Source organism: Vanessa atalanta, chromosome 26, assembly GCF_905147765.1.
Source record: "Vanessa atalanta chromosome 26, ilVanAtal1.2, whole genome shotgun sequence".
Classification (NCBI taxonomy): Eukaryota; Metazoa; Arthropoda; class Insecta; order Lepidoptera; family Nymphalidae; genus Vanessa; species Vanessa atalanta.
In genome coordinates, this window is record NC_061896.1 from 6,360,774 (window position 1) to 6,378,785 (window position 18,012).

General features: G+C 31.0%; 1 protein-coding gene across 1 annotated transcript in view; it reads right to left on the reverse strand.

The window, feature by feature from the left end:
* The window catches only part of LOC125074051 (homeobox protein OTX1), a 55,560-nt gene that overhangs the window by 4,570 nt on the left and 32,978 nt on the right, over positions 1-18,012 (reverse strand). The window contains exon 3 of the mRNA XM_047685272.1: positions 1,935-2,089. Within this exon, the coding sequence (XP_047541228.1) occupies positions 1,935-2,089 (155 nt within the window). The remainder of the gene's footprint in view (positions 1-1,934; positions 2,090-18,012) is intronic.

Genomic DNA, 18,012 nt, shown 5'->3' on the forward strand with positions numbered 1-18,012 from the left:
TGTGTCCACGCGATAGCCAGTACAACTGTTGTTGTTTCAATTAGCAATAATAAGCAACAATAAGTACAGTAAGTGCTATACATATTTTCGCTGGATTTTACAAATATATTTAAAGTTTTAGTTGACGTCACAAGTATTCCTTACGGCTTATTCCAAATATTTTTGTATTTATGTTTGTGGTGTACCATAAATCATATTAACCATTTTCATATTGCGTCGGCAATCATCGACTTTAAGATGTCCATTGGAAATATCAATACAAAAAAATATATACTTAGTGCTAAAATAACCGATGAGTAAGTCGTACATAAGTAGACTGAGATACTTGTAGGTAATCGTAAAAACAATTGATTTGTGAGATACTACATATTTTGCTACTGAAATGAAGAAAAAAAAAACATTAAATTCTTCCGCACATTTTAATATAAATATTATTTTTAATGAAATAAACTTGATTTGCTCTTATGCATAAAAATTATAATATTTTTAAACAACCTAAGTACTCTTTTAATTGAATTTGATTTATTGCAAATAATATTTTATATCTATATAATTTAACAAACGCACAAACAAGATCATTAAATGTTATCTGTACAATCGGAACAAACCAATTACAGCGGCCCTGCACAGATTATAATCTAAGAGAATAGACTAATGACCAAGATGGCCGACAGATTTGTATAATGAATGAAGGAAATTGATTTCAATCTTTATGGAGGGAGTTTTAGCTAGCGTGACTCTTGTTTTTATTGCTAATTGGTTCTTTGCGGATTATTTTTTAACTAAAAACCTATTAATTTAAATAAAGCACAATTGATGCATGATATTTACGGAGGTATGTTAAAATAAGTGTTCGATTTTTAAACGTATTGGATGGTTCGATATTTAAAACAAAACGTAATATTCAAACATTGTTGTCAACATCTCACAGAACAAAGGAGGATTAAATGATTCGATTTACAAATTTCGAAATTTCGAACGCATAATTCGATCGCACGCTAATGCCCTATCCGTGTTGATATAAATTGAACGTTTGAGCGAATCAGAGTTCAGTGAGACGTGAACCATTATTGAGGAGGCGTTTAATTTTTTTTTTCTTAATTTCTTCTGGGTGGTTCGTCTATCGCTCTTAGAGGATTATGATTTATACTTAAATATATCTTAAGATAATTGAAACTGTTTAATATTGATCAACTTTGGAGTTGAATTAAATTATCTTTAAAGACGCTGTAAATATGAGTAATGTTAATAGATACAATATAGGTACAGTATAGTGTACTCGGAGACATTTTATGTTTGTATTTAAAACAAACTTGAATTATATATCTTAGTTTTACCCGTATCCTAATTCGTATGTAAAATATCTTTTAAATCTGAACCTTTTAAATTAAAATCTATTTAGAATAATCTAAAGGAAATTAATTACCTTACGCTATGAACGGATGTATTGATAGATTTAATTCGAGCCGCTGATTAAACGGCGCTTAGTTAAAATGCTTGGCTGTTAATTGAATAAACTATTTGCCTACATTTATATACAAAATATTTTAAGTTGAAAAATTTACAGTTTCACATTCTTGTGCCATTAAAAGCACGTACAGTTGTAGGTTCTTCATTTTAACCCCGTCTAGTAGTATTGCCGTTTCACTATGACAGTCAAGCTCTCCTTTGGGTTTAACCACCGTGGTCGAAATTAATATCCGATATAATAAGAGCTACTGCTACGAGATGTGAATTTTTCCATTGATTGGACCTAAAAGGAGTGCATTTTCAAATGTGCACATAGTGCCAATTGCCAATTTATTCGAATAAATGCAAAATTAACTCGGTCTGTTACGCTTTCACTGTGAAAAGCAAACTTGATTCCCGACATGCGAACATCGCCCTGAAAAAAGGGTGACGCGGGCGACCACCAGTGTTGTATAACAACCTACCTGTACTCTAGATTCCGGTAAATTGATCTTCAAAGCCACTTCCTCCCTCATGAAGATGTCAGGGTATCTGGTCTTGCCGAACAACGCTTCTAGCACGTCCAGCTGTGCCCGTGTAAATGTAGTTCTCTCCCGACGTTGCTTCCTTGGATTTACACCTGCGAGAAAGAGATCGGTTTATCTTGCATCTTTGTCACACTATACGTGTTTTTGAAGTATGTTCGTATTTTATGTACTGACTAGCTGTCGTCGAATAAATGTATTGGTTTCAAAAGAAAACAGCTTAGTTTAAGAATAAGTTAATAAATACAATTATAGAATACACAAATTAAAACGACTTCAATCGTGATTACCAATATATAATTGAAGAGTTCCGTTTCCTATCTCCGAAACACATTTAAATCTATAAATACATTTCGGAAGAAACCTCTTTCGAGGATTTTTTTTTTTAATTTTACACTTTGCCCTAATTTTTATACTTAAACATTCAAATTTAGAATCTCCTATTTTGAAATCGAGCAATTATATAAATGACGCTATCTGTGTCTGTAATTTACAACGAATCTTGTCAAATCAAATTTGAAAGGTGATTGTATATTACTTGAATAAAGTATATTTTGTTTTTGTGTGTGTCACGCCCTATTATATAAGCTACAGTGGCCCTTGATAATTATCACTCGGGCTTAAATCATCTCATTACTAAACATTGGTACATTGGTACTTGGTACATTTATAGGGACGTCTCTAGACGTTGACGTTAAACTAGCTAGTAAATATAATTGTCACATCTAGTCTGTGGACTAAAATATCAATGTCATATAGTACATGAATAGTACCTAAACAAGAAAGATAGATAGAAAGATAATTACATTACAATCTTTGCATCCTACGTTTGCGATCTATGGTATAAAACATTTCTCAATTTTTTTTGAATAAATCTTTATTTAGTCTGATGAAAATAAATATCAACAATCTTCGTAAACTTGAGTTCATATTGTAAAATTTGCTTATCGACAGTACAACTGTCAATTATTTCTCACCAATTATAAGCTATATAAAAAGTCTAATATCAATTCAGGCGCCAAAAATGGCGAATTTAATTTCGCGCGTCATTTGATTTCGTGTGAATAAATTTTAAATGTCATATAATGTCCACAAGAACCAGTTTAAATAATTGTAATCTAATATTATTATAATATCAAATATTAATTTACATAAGTACTGTTCTATATATTTTTTTCAATTTGTAATCTAGATTGAGCGTCACAGAGTAAAAATACTATGTGAAGCGTGGCCATATTTTTTTATTTTTTTTAATTACCGTATTGTTTTTTTTTTTTGTAATTAATATTAAGTTCACAGTAAAGGATACATTTATGACTTTTATATTTACATATATCATTGTATAATCGTCATTGATTTTATAGACTTTTGTGTATTGGCGAAACTCTAAGCAAACCTAGGTTGGAATATTGGTAGTTTCACGGAAAGCACGTAATGCCGTTGGCCCTGTACATGTTTCCAGTCGTAATGAATTGGTATCTCAAGGGATTATGAGAAGGGAATCGAACGTTCACGTGGTTTTGCGCACCCACTTCTGCTAAATATATATTATAAAAAAAAAGCGTATACGTATATTCAAAAGTCGTTATTAACGACTAAAAAGAAACTAAAATAAACTTAAGGCGTAGATCTATAAGACTATGGTCAGACTTACTGTTCTATATGGATCAGAGTGTTGGGCTACAAAAGGGATGAACTGAAAGATAATTGCATTTGACGGAGATGAGAATGTGTGGTGTTACGCGAATGGATAGAGTAAGGAATGAGTACATAAGAGGAAGTTTGAAAGTGGCACCGGTAATCGAGAAGATATGTGGAAACCGGCTGTCATAATACGGGCATGTTATGCGAAGGAATGAGGACCATGTTGTCAGAAAAGTCTAGAGCATGTACATGGATAAAGGAAGGGGAAGGATCAAAGAAGCGATGGAAGAAACGAGGCTGGAAAGCATGTTTCTTGTGAGATGACGTCAGACAGAGAAGTATGGAAGAAGACACGCTGTCCCGTCTTCAAATATAATTGGGATAAGGGCAGGAGGATGATGAATTAAACGAATAAATAATACAAGATATCTAGACTAAGTTTACCTCGGTAGTAAATTATGACGTTAATTTGTTAAGAGGGGTCAAGTATATCTACCCAGTTCTACGTAGTGTTTATATATATATATGTAAACACTAGACATAAATATCGCCAGTATGTTTGCCTGTAGTGTATGCAGTTCACAGTTGTCGAATAATATGTGGTCGTATCGATGATTCTGCAAGTTCGACATTGGCTACAATCCAAAAAATCTAAACTATTTTGCCTTAATTTTATTGTTTTTTTTTTTAATAATAGGTATAAAGGAGAACATTGAAACAATTCGGTAGTTATAAATAGGTTTTATATATAGTTTCGGGCTAGATGAAACGTGTGAGCTTTCTCATTGAATGAAGAAAAGTTGTTGTAGGCACCGATGCGATATAATTAGGCTTAGATTTTTTTATAATTTTGAACAATTATAATTTATTTATCTAAAAATCTATTCCACCATTAGTAATTCAATATAATTTAAAGTACTTACAAATATTGTACAGAATATAATATATGACAGAAAAAAGTTAAGACAGACCAATAATAATTGTAACTTTAAAATACCTGTCGTCTGTGTGTAAACTTAACTACACGACATATATTTTATACGTCAAATGTTGACTACAACCTCTTTGAATGAAACGTACTGGTCATAATTCAAATTTGGAACCAAAAACAAATAGAAAGGAGGTCATACAAAATTAAATGTGTAATCCTTTAAATACTAGAGCGTCATTATTCAAGTCTGAATTACATTTGTACCTCTTTAACAAGCCTGACATTAAGGTATGCGAGAGAAAATTTGGTGATTAATTGCTTGGACGTATCACGTATGTTTAGTTTTTTTTTTTAAATGTGTGAATAGGCTAAGGCAGACAGCGCGTCTGCGCTACATTATCTTTTGTTATTATTTACGTTTACAAACATGTTAGTGAATGGTGTGGTGGTGGAATTGTGTTTGGTATTTTGTAATAAATTATAAAAAAAAATCTGATTGACTATTAATGCACAGCCAAAACTAATGAGTCTAGAAAGCTGAAATTTGTAACAGAGGTCTATTTTATATTGTAAGCATCGAATAAAAAGGAGTTTTGCAAATTTTAACATTAAGGAGGGAAATTAAGCTATACATTTATTTAATTATAAAAAAAACCTTGTTTCATTTTGAATAATGTTTTAAATTACTATTTAAAAAATGAACGTTATCAATTGTAATTTTACCGCGCATTCTCCGTGTATCATATTAAAAATTCTATTATCGAACATCAAAATTCAGCTGGGGCGAAATCGTTATTAGACTTTTCAATCGCCCGCTCGCTTACGGATTAAAATAAAATAATACAACATCCATTCGGAACGAGTCCGAAACCGTCCCCATTCAGCCTATTCCAAACAAACATTTCATACGAAAACTGTCACATTACCTATCCATAGAAAAGTGAAAATAAATAGACATACATCTGCCTCTTTCTTACGCGTAGTGCGCACTCGGGTTGAAAAGAGACAAATGTATTCCAATTGTCATCGTTGACAATGGGGGCTCGAGCGCTAATCCTCATGACATGGCTTTTTTCTTTTTTTTTTGCGTCGGCTGCGATATTATCTTCACGGCTGATTTCTGATAGGGCTACTAGCTTGTTTATACTCGCTTGTCTATGACTGCTAATGGTATATTCGTGTTGAGATCTTGTCACGGTTTGTCGGTAATTCTAAGGGTGTTCGATAAAGGTTAAGCTCTCGAAAGTGGTGGTTTTGGTTTGCTAATCGATTAATTCCGTTCGAAATTCAAATATTTATAATCATTGAAAATTAAATAGCTGTTTTAATTATTTTATTAAAGATAAATAACTTTTTATCTCCTGCTTGTTTTAGGAATACTTAGTCTTCAGATATTTTCAAGTAATTTGTGTTCATTTTAAGTATCTTGAGGCTAAATAAATTTATTACTCTAAGGATATTTATAGATAATTTCTCATATTTAACTTATTCGAATATCTCTACATAATATTAAAAGAGGAAATACTAATTTGGTGTCAAAGTCAAATCTATATTCCAAACCAATGGTTGCTTTACGTTTAATTTATGGTAATTACTTATAATTGTCTGATAAAGTTAATTTTGTTTTTTTAACTTGTACTTCTACACAAATATTATAAAGAGGAAAGATTTGTTTGATTGTGGATCCGATACTACTGAAGCCATTCAAATAATTCTTTCATTATCAGAAAGTTATTTTAAACAAAAGTATAGTATATTTTATTTAAATAATAATAATCAAAGAACTTGTAAAGCAGGTGAAATTCTGTAAGAAATCACTTAGTATTTCGCTCGTGAAATATCGACAACTTAGTGTTACGCCATTTTGATACGTGTATACTATATATTTAATTATTATTATAGTCAATGCATATAACATTCTAATATAATATTCTAATATAATATAATAACATACATGAAATCTCACGCTTCCTTCGGTGAATTTCGAGTTTCTTTTTACGGAATAGCTCAACACAACAAAGCTGCGTAGATGGATGTATTCTTATTTTATATATTGAACTCCGAGATGGCCCAGTGGCTAGAACGCGTGCATCTTAACCGATGATTTCGGGTTCAAACCCAGGCAGGCACCACTGAAATTTCATGTGCTTAATTTGTGTTTATAATTCATCTCGTGCTCGGCGGTGAAGGAAAACATCGTGAGGAAACCTGCATGTGTCTAATTTCAACGAAATTCTGTCACATGTGTATTCCGCCAATCCGCATTGGAGCAGCGTGGTGGAATATGCTCCAAACCTTCTCCTCAAAGGGAGAGGAGGCCTTTATCCCAGCAGTGGGACATTTACGGGCTGCTAATGTAATGTAATAATGTATATTGAACTCCACGCGGGCGACACCGCAAGCAAGTAATTGTTATTTTTATAAATTATTCATTATTTAGGTTACATTGACATCCATTTATAATTAAAACAAATTATATATAAATGCTGCTATCAAACGATATAGATGGTTATGTAAATGTGAATCATTTTTCTATTTAACATGTTAGTTGATTTTAATTTGGCTGACGTTTCGTCGTTGACAGCGCGATAACTTGAGATTGATTGGTTCGGTAAAAAATTAAAATGATACAAAACATTTCAAAAGCAAAACGTGATCGATTCGTAATATTTCTTAAGATACTTAAGGCCTTTTAAAAATTTTAATGTTTAAAAATTATTCATCTTGAAAGAAGCTAAAAATTGGTTATTGTTGCTGGTAATACATTTTTAATCTACTTCAAATAACATTATGATCTTTAATGGAGGGTTGGTATATTTTTTTTAAATGTTTAAATAACAATAATAATTGAGACTTTTTAGTATTCTGTCTAACTGAAAATCTACTAAGCCAATATAGATAAAACTTATAGAAGAACATGTAGAACGGGCAAATGGATTACCTGATTGTAAGTCACTGTTGCATATAGACTTTATTTTTATATATGGTTTTACAGTTATATCACTTCTTGTATGCATTTCTTAGTAACATAAATGTTACTGGATATTCTATTTTCAAATGTTTAAGGACTCGAGCTTGATATTTACAAGATACATAAACTTTAAATTAAAAAAAAAATGAGTTGGAGAATAGCTAACAAATTATCTATTAATAATCTCAATAATGTCACAGAAAAATCAGTAAACCACAAGCTGGAACGCTTATTATTTTCCCGTTTTTCACGGTGTTTGACCCCATCCGTCCCGACGGAGTATCTCTTTTAATGATGTGTAAAATATTTCAAGGGGAGGACAGATGGTAACGGATAAAGAAAACAACTTTATTCTCAACACGTAGTTGCTATTTTAGATCGGTAGCTGGCAACACTGAGTGGCGGGAACATCAACTGTCAATTTGACGGAGGGGCCGTAATGGATGCTCACGGATTTGAGATTGTTGTTATAGTTTGTTTAGGGCCGTTTGCCTAATTAGTTGCTAAATCTTATCTTCGATTTTATAGTTGAATCGCTGCAACCGTTACGAGTTTGATAAATATTATAATATTTTTGAGGTATATAAGAATGTAATTTAATTAAAAAAATTAAAGCTATTCTTAATCAATACCAATATTAAATGAGAAACTCTGTCTTTTTTTTTTGGTATGAAGGAAGCATGAACACCAAGAAAGGACTCACTTTTGGTATCCTGACGACCAACCCCTGAAACGCGAGCGAAGCCGAAGGCGACAACTATCGTGTTACATACGGCTGAGGGATTTGATGATTTACTAGATATGGCTTTAGTATTTCCATATAAGATTTAAATTTTATTTACATAACAATTATTAACATCTGTAAATGTATTTAAATATTAAATAGAAATAGTTACTTTATAAAGCTTGACTGCGAGGAATGGTTGCAAGAATGCTAGCAGCATTTTCTCGTTTCTTTAGGATGAAAATTATATCACTTTATTAGAGAAAGTCTAAATATTACACTAGATCATATAAGGTCGATTTAAAATACTATATTATATATATGTAGGGGTATTCATCGCTTTGCAAAACAAGTCGTATTATAGGTAAACATAATATTTATGAACTTAAATAATCATTTAGATTACGAATATTTATTTTAATTTTTCGAAATTGGTAAATGACAATAGTTTGTTAAATAATTTTTTTTTTCGTTTGTATAGTTTCCATTTATATAAGATCCCTACGGTATATATTATACATCCCCATGAAACATACATATATTTTATCACCATAACAAGCTATATTTCAACACGGCACCCGAAACGAGGGCTGGCAACACATAAATCATGTTAACACATAAATTGCACTGGCAACACAACCCTGGGGGTTGCGTACAAGTTGTGACAGATTAACGTTGAGGGACACACTACTTAAGATAAGATATTCAATTTTCAGCCTTAATTGTTAAGGATATGGTTGAAAATCCAGTGTGTATTTTATATCTTTCCCCTTAGAAATCAATGAGTTATTTTATTAGCATGATAATGTTGCCAGCGTGCAGTAGGGGCTAACCGAATTGTCGGTAAATTGAAATTTATCAAATAAATTATTTCGAGGAGGGGCGTTAAATATGATTGAATAATGTTCTATTTGTTTAAGTGTAAGGGAGTTCCGGCTTAGGAAATGACTTCCGAAATCTAGTTTTGCAACATATCTATTGCATATTATAACAAGTATGCTTTTGAAAGCAAAGATATTCTATATTTTGGTTTTTTTCTTTTGGCTGGTTAATTTTTCACTTTTCACGCGATCATGATTTTTATATACTAGCTACCTGTTTCGGCTTCACATGGCTATAATAAAGATCTATATAGAACTTTTGGATTGAAAACAAATATAAATTAAATATTATTTTTTTCCGTCTAGGAAAGTTGAAATTATGGTCTTTTGTCTACTAAGTATAATATATGTGTATTTTACATATAAACCTTCCGCTTGAATCGCTCTGTTTATTTATGAAAACCAAATTAAAATCTGTGGCGTAGTTTAAAAGATTTAAGCGTACAGACGAGAGGCGACTTTATTTTATACTATGTAGACAATGATACAGGTATAAAACATATAAATAAATCTGAATATTGAATCTAAAACGCAAATACTAACATCGTAGTTAGTTTTATCACAGTTAGAAGGCACTTCTTTGGGAACCATCCCTTACTCTCGAGAGTACGGATTAACTTATCGCAGAGGAGTGCAAGGGGGTGATAAATTTTAATATGGTCCTCTTTGGAGGATGATGCTTGAAATTTTAAACTTTTTTACATACTTAATATAGAATTTGCTTCCTTCCTTTTCATATAAACCTTAGAGCTTATTCCACCACGTTGTCCTGATGCTGGTTGGCATTTACCTAACATGTGTCAAAATTTCATTCGCCAACGTTTACTCAGCGGTACTTACTTGGACCTGAACCCACCATTTTCGTAAAAGATTTCTAACAACAAGAATATCTCGGATCAAAATAAAAAGTAAATTTATTTCGATTTAATAATACCTTTATTTTGTAAGTATGATAACTTCCGTCAAACAGCGAGAATAAGTTATTTAATATTAACAATAGTCGTACTATAAACGAAATGAATTATAACAAATATATAGGTAGGATTTAACAAACTTAACTTTGTATTTGCGACAAAACAGTTTGCTAAAGAACACATTTAAAAATTACTATGTCCATAATAAATATTTTTGTAAACTTTTATTACTTTTTAATTTATCATAAATAAAACATTTATATAACTAAATTACTAATGTTAAATAAAGTATATAATACAATGAGATTATTTGGCTATGACGAGAGGAATAGAGTCATTTATAATCTATGGCACGCACGCGTCGTCCACGCGTTCAAGCGTTTATCTGTTTTCACAGCAATTCACACTTGAGACCGGACGATTTTTCATGCTAATTTATAATCTTCATGCCAATAAAAGTATTAAGTTTTACATCATCAATGAATAAGATTAGGTTCTTGCGAAATTATATCGATACTTGCAAAATTAGTCTTTCATGGGGGTGATACCACAAGTTATTGAAAATAGTAATTTTAAGTGCAATTTTGTCTTGCTATACTATCAAGGGAGCAGAAAGCAGAAGAATTTGTTTTTACAAAAACTCAATCTGAAATAAGATTTCAAAAGTAAAAAAAAATAAGGTTTTTTTATGAGTATACATATAAGTATATCTATAACTTCATTCTTAACCTAATGGTAAGTGGTCACCACCGCCCATAGACATTGACGGTGTAAGAAATAATAACCATTCCTTACATTACACCAATGCGCCACCAACATTGGGAGCTAAGATGTTATGTCATTTGTGCCTACAGTTATACTGTAGGCACAAATGACATAACATCTGGCTCATTCACCCTTCAAACTTAAACACAACTAAGTTTTACTGTTTGGCGGTAGAATATCTGAGTGGGTGGTACCTACCTAGACGAGCTTGGACAAATCCCTGCCACCAAGTCTAAATCGAGTAAATGGAGTTTTAATATTTCGATTTAATATTCGAATACAAGTTACAAAGTTATCTTTCGTAATTATATGTTGCAGTGCGGTATAATTTATACATAATACTATATTATTTTTGTATAATAATTTCACATTTTCGAGAACAATCAGTAATCAACAATTAAATATAATAAATGATACATTCGAGTCGTCTTTTTCGCAACATCGCGCGCCATTCCGAGATACGTCACTCGTAATGGAGGCGTTTTCTCTCGCGTAAAAAGCATTTGTGTTTCAGGGTTGCTTAGTTTTAAACATACCTTTATTACGGTAAAGGTACATTTGGTAATGTCGTTTAAATAGATCTCGGAATTTAGATAAAACAGTTGTAAGCTTGTTGAATTATTTGTATATCGTTATTGCAATACAAAAGCTTTAAATTTAACTTTAAAGTATTTTATGTTTAAAAGGAAAAATACTACCAGTACTATTTTTGCAGTGAGTAAAATTCAAAGAAAGCGAGTTTAAAATATGAAGCGCAATTTACTAAATTTGACGTCAATATTAGTATAGATACATTTCACCTTTTTTCAATGAACAAAATAAGAATAATAACAATTTACATTTAAAATACTTAGGAACAATAACAGACAATAGCGAGAGACAATTTTACATTCAGACAAACGTAGCAGCTTCATGAATATCTACATACATTTATTTACATTAGTAAATCATAGTATACGTATACTCTGCCAACCATAAGAGGAGAAAAGCCAAAACAACATTTGACAGCAAATTGACGCGATATCATTGGTCGAGAGCTTGATTAATCTATGATATTCACTGTGGATTTGCGAAAAAATGTCGTTTTGAACGTCGACGGAACTGTTATCGGAATTTCGGAAGTAAAATTAAAGTGGATATAAGTAGTTAAGTGTAATAGTGTAGGTATTCGATATAAAGATATATTAATCATAAACTCTTTGTAGTGCACGATATAGCTGAGTTATTAGCAAATCGCATGAAATACTTAATCTATGGTTTGTTTATCTTTATTCCTACTTAAGAGGCCATCGTTAATAGTAATAGTTATTTACGTGTTCGCCAGCCCTAAACGGTTACAATTAACTGGCCACAGAACGCAAATGTAGAAATTTAATTAGATTTAAGAGATTATTTTATTACATTTTTTACATTAAATGATATTTGATCACATCACACGTATTTTATTATATCTCGTTATCATGTACCAGTACTTATAGAGAGATTGATTCTTGTATAATTGCGTATGTTACAACTCGGTAGCGATAGATGGCGCTGATTGAAATTGTAACTTTCCGGAATCGCGCTGTCAAGATATTCGCTACTGCGTATATATATATATAAAAAAATAGATCTGAATTGTTGACCCACCCAAAGCCGCTATGGCCAACAGCTACTATTAATTTCAATATATATATATATATATATATAAACAGTGGGGAAACTCTTCTCCAGTTGCATTCAACATTATCCATCCTCCGAAAATACTTTGACGTAAACAATGCTATAAAATATATCATTTTATGTCGTTTCTACTGCTTGACTTAAATAATTATTATAAATTTAACTGTTATTGCAAGTATATTTACGCATTGCTTCCAACATTTTATATCAATTTTCGTAGTTTAGTTATTCTTCTATGGAATATTTTAAATAAACATGTAGGTACATACCATATTACCTACGACTATACGACTGCTTTACGTTACATATAACAGATAATTATATAGAGTAATTAATGTAATTTAATTGGTCGAATATAATAAGTACAGAGTTTCTTATCGGTTCTTGTCAGTTTAATCTACATTTTGAATGGATAGTAGCTTAAATTTTAATTTAATCTTGTTAAATAAATCATAAGAGCTTCAGTAAATTTTGATTTGAATATGTCACATATTTATAAAAAAATAATTTATGCTTTTTATTTGGGTTTTAGATTCAAACTTCTACGTCAACCATAAATAAAAAAAATATAAGTTATTTGTATTAAACAATTTATACTAAATTTATTCTATTTTTAAAATTCAGACACTTCCCACTCACTTTAAAAGCAAAATAATCGTATATTTTAAGTGTTTACGTGTGCGTGCGGTTCACACCACGGCACGTGTCAGTCCCACGTCAATACACCTCAAGTGTTTGCTCAAACCCAACAGTAATGGAAGGATGATATCATAGAAAATAATTGATTCAGACAACAAAAACATAATTGCCTTGTTAGTAAGTGAAGCGAAGTTATGCTGCAGGCAGATATTTGTAATTAATATTAGATAGTCTAGTCACACCTTAAGTTTACTATTTATTATTTTTGAGAATTTTCAAGATTACTTTTTAAGATTACTTGTAGAGATATATACGTTTTTTATTATTATGCTTATAATGTTAAAATGAAAGTACTAATTAATTTTTGATACTAAAAAACTTTATTGGAAACAAACAACTCATAGAAAATTAAATCAGCGGATAAACGTTCAGACAATCCTTGAATATAAATTGTTTATAAACATTATACAAACGCACCCGTACGCAATCACTAGTTTAAACATTCGCACGTAACTTAACCCGTAATGTAAAATTCGCCGGCAGTGTTGCCCTCGGCAAAAATAACAAACAGTAAAACACTTTGGAGTGTTGTTGACTTTACAATTAGCCAACGCTTGGGGTAGGCGTGACCCCGGGATAGAAAAACCGACGGCGTTTTAGAGAATGTTTTATCTGTACTGTTGTGGAAAAAAAACCAATAAATATTCTCATGACTTCTTTATATCAATTTTTGGATATATGACGTGATAAATGAGTTCAGAAAAAAGTCTATTGAATTTTAAACTAACAAAAAATATTTAATTAATAAACTTATATTTAAATTAAGGAGTATGCAACATGTAAACCTTCTATTTTTTAATATCAAGAATATGTATTAAGTGTATCTTTTGTTTGAGACATATATTAAATAAATAGATTTATTTGGTTTTAGTTGGATTTGATTCAACCGAGAGATTCCAGTGGCTAAAAATTGTCAATCTGAACAGCAGATGGTTCAAAACCGGAAAAGCACTATTCAAATGAATATATTTATTTGTGTTTATAAGTCATCTCGTGTGAAACAGGGCTTATTATGGTGCATTACTGTGTGGTTCCATATCGAAAAATATAAGCGCACGATCAACGGTTATACATGCTTCCGGTGGACAGAGTGTAAACCTACCTTTAAACTGTGAGCTGCTATTAAGATTAACTTTCTTTTATTTGGATAATATTGATCATGATCTCGCGATATGCAGCCTTATATGATAGCCACAGTGGCGACCATACTGTCAATAAAAGAATATAATTCTAATTTTATTTAACGATAATTCTATGTAATTAATATTTTATATTTCTGATGATGCAAGATGCATGTCGTAATTGCTTTTAATTAAGAGTCAAATTACCTATTATAAATTTGACCTTAAATTAAATACTTTTGTTAGTTTTTGTAGTAGGTACATAATATATTTTGTTGTTTAAAGATAAAATACGAAGTTATTAGGTGTATAATGACTTTGTACTCTACGTTATACACGACTAGTATTAAAAAAAATATATATTCATTTCAAGGTAAGCCGAGCAAAGTGGGCTCTATCAACTAGTATAACTATTCCTTGAAATATACGAATTAAATATAAAACTAGTCCAACCTATCGAAGCCTTATAATTACAATGAACACCTCTAAGTCATAGACGCCATATTTAATTTAATAAAGAATGTTTATAAATTTAAAATACTTAAATAACTCAACAACACAAATATAATATATAAAATTTTGATAATTTATTTTCATTGATATATAAAATATTTTCTGCTGCGTCTAGACAAGATTTTTCAAGTTACATGACTGTCTTAGAAATCTTTAACAGCAGTCTTCATAAAAAAAAAAATCAACGTCGTGTTTCTTCCGATATGTCGACTTACGGTGATACGCTATTTTAATGCGTTTATCCTTTCAATTTTATGGTTTTTAAAGTCAATATCGCGTATAGTATAAGTTTCTGAGATTTCAGAAAGGATGTGGTGAATATGGAGTTTGTTCTTAAATAATACTTTTTATTTAGTGTGATAATATTATAAATACATTTATCAATGTTATCCAGAAGAATGACAAAGACTTAAAATTGGTTATTTAATAACTATTTTAGCAACCATGTACCTATTTATTTTGAAAATCAGCTAACGAGAAATAATTATAAAATACTGCCTTTAATTATTCTATATTAAAGACGAACAGCATGACATAAGATCTCATTTTCTTTTGATAATGCTGTCATGTCTATGGTCACTAAACGAACTTCGTTAAAAAGTTTAAAGGATAACTATATGATTAAAAAAAAAACAAATTATATACGTGAAAATTAATGATTACAAGATTTATACGCACAATGCTTAACTTAAATCCAAGTAATCTATCCGGAACTAAAGCCTAATGGATGTTATATGGGGTGTTACATTCTTCATTATGATATTAATTATATATTTTTTAAAAACTTTAGTTTCAAACTCAGGCATCCTAATAATGGGACACTTACGACCATCACTAAGATAATTTATAAATCTAAGCGTGTTACGGGCTAAGTGAAAATTCTCGTATGTTTATTAAGACACCCCATTTTCAAATCACGAGGGTAATATAAGCCCATTGCATAAACAAACTAAAACGTGGTTACTTTCACACACAGGGTGTAAACAGACAAACAGATTGTGTAAACTATACTATACTTACATATCTATATATATTGTATACTATTTGATTATTTAGAGGGTATGTTTTTTAATTTAAATTCAATTAATTCCAACAACAAACTTTAGGGGTTACCGTTAAGTAAAGTAATTTAAATATATAAAAATATGTTGTTAGTTATATAACATACACACTTAGCCTTGATGTCTCCACTGGTAAGAGGAGTGCTGGTTCGTTTTGTTGCCCAGAAGCGGAATTGGGATTCAACGGGGAAATGCTGGAGGAACTCTTGCCACCATTCCACATGGTCAAGATTTATACAGTAACTATTTTTAATTCATATTTGTATATATTTAAGGACGTTAATAATTAGGGTTACTTATGAATTGATGAGGTAGAGCTCAGTCCAAGGGTAGGTATCACCCACTCGTCTTATATTAGAATATAAGCTACCGATTCCGATACCGGTCTACCGCTTAAAAACATTGTGTAATATTGTGGTCCGGTTTGAAGAGTGAATCAGCCAGTGGAACTACAGGTACAAGGGACATAAAATCTTAGTTTCTATGGTCAGTGGCGCGATGTAAGGAATGGTAAAGATTTCTTAAGGCATCTATGTCTATGGTTAGTGGCGACTAATTTCCGTCGGTGGGTCATTAAAAAAAAACATAATTTGATGTGTATAAATAAAAAGATTGTAAGTTCTTTGTTTGTTTTAATAATCAAAATATCAATCGACAATTATGTGCATAATCATAATTTTTTTTTTTTATTTTGCTCGTGTCTCTTAAATTCTGAAGGTTTCTGATGAAATCATTTAAGGTCATAGCTTGTAGGATGACGATATAATCCGTCTACGTTGAGGAGTATATTTACTTAAATAGACTATGGTCATCTTCCATGACTTTCATAATCCTCGTCAAATCGTATAACCCTATAAACCAGTCAACAAATAATGATGGTCAATAAACATACACGACCGTATAGATTTCAAATGACTAAACGCCATTAATTTTCTCGCTCGGCGGAAAAACGCTATGAGGAAACCTGCTGGTGATGGTGATAAATTTTACGCCATGTATAAACAAACTAACAAAACCATTCACCGACCCGGGAAGAACAGCATAGATGAAAGAATCTCTATACCTTCTAGCTGATAAGTGAGAAAAAAAATTCCCAGCAGCGGGATATTTATACTGATTATTTATGAAACAGCTCCCAGTCCAAGCGAAAGAAGATCACGATTCTAAGTTAATTAAGTTAACATAAGTATTACGGCAACCGCCATCAAGTTACGTGCCTCCACGCAATCTAATTTTATCATAGTGGCAAATTCATTTCTTAAATGACATTTCCTTGATAACGCCCGACACTGACAAGAGCATTGCATTAAAGTTTATAAAAAAAGCAAAACAAATATGGCCGCGCAAGATGGCGGCACGTCAAAGGGCGCCGCCGGTAGCGGCACTCTAGAGGAATTCATAAATGATAAATTTCAATATTATTTACGATGCGATGGAATTATACAGAGATGTTATTACGCGATAATTTTTGTTATTTTAAGTGTATTATGTATTCATATTACTATTTTCGATAAGATCTACGATTTATCTATTTCTTGATCGTTAACTGTTTAGAAATAATTGATATTAGATATTAATTTATCTTTATTTATAGATATTCAATCAATGACAAATACACAGGTGTTGCTAATTGAATGGCCAAGGAACCTAAGTAAATTACTTACTAGATCTTATTAAAACAATTCATTCGTTTTGACATTACGCATTTTAATATAATATAATAAATTGTAAATGTATTTATTAAAACTGATTATAATTAAATATTGTGCTACAAAGAGCATTAATGTTTTGTCAATGTCAACAAATTTTGTAAGCTCCGTTTCTCCGGATCACCAAGAGCATTAACTAAAGTATTATCGTATTATTATTACTATTGTATTTAGTTTAAGACACTATTTGAATTGTGCATAATAATTGATTAAATATTTTTCTCTTGTGCTTCAAAGTATTATATATTAAAAATTGTAATTGTTCTTAATTGACCATTACTCAAGTTGTCGTGCAGTGCTGGTAGTGGCGGTCTATCTATTTTGTTTTTTCTATATTTCACAACAAATTTAATTGCATTTTTATGCTGGCTACAGAAACATATTATTTTAGTTTTGTATCAGCTAAATTGTAAGCTATACCAA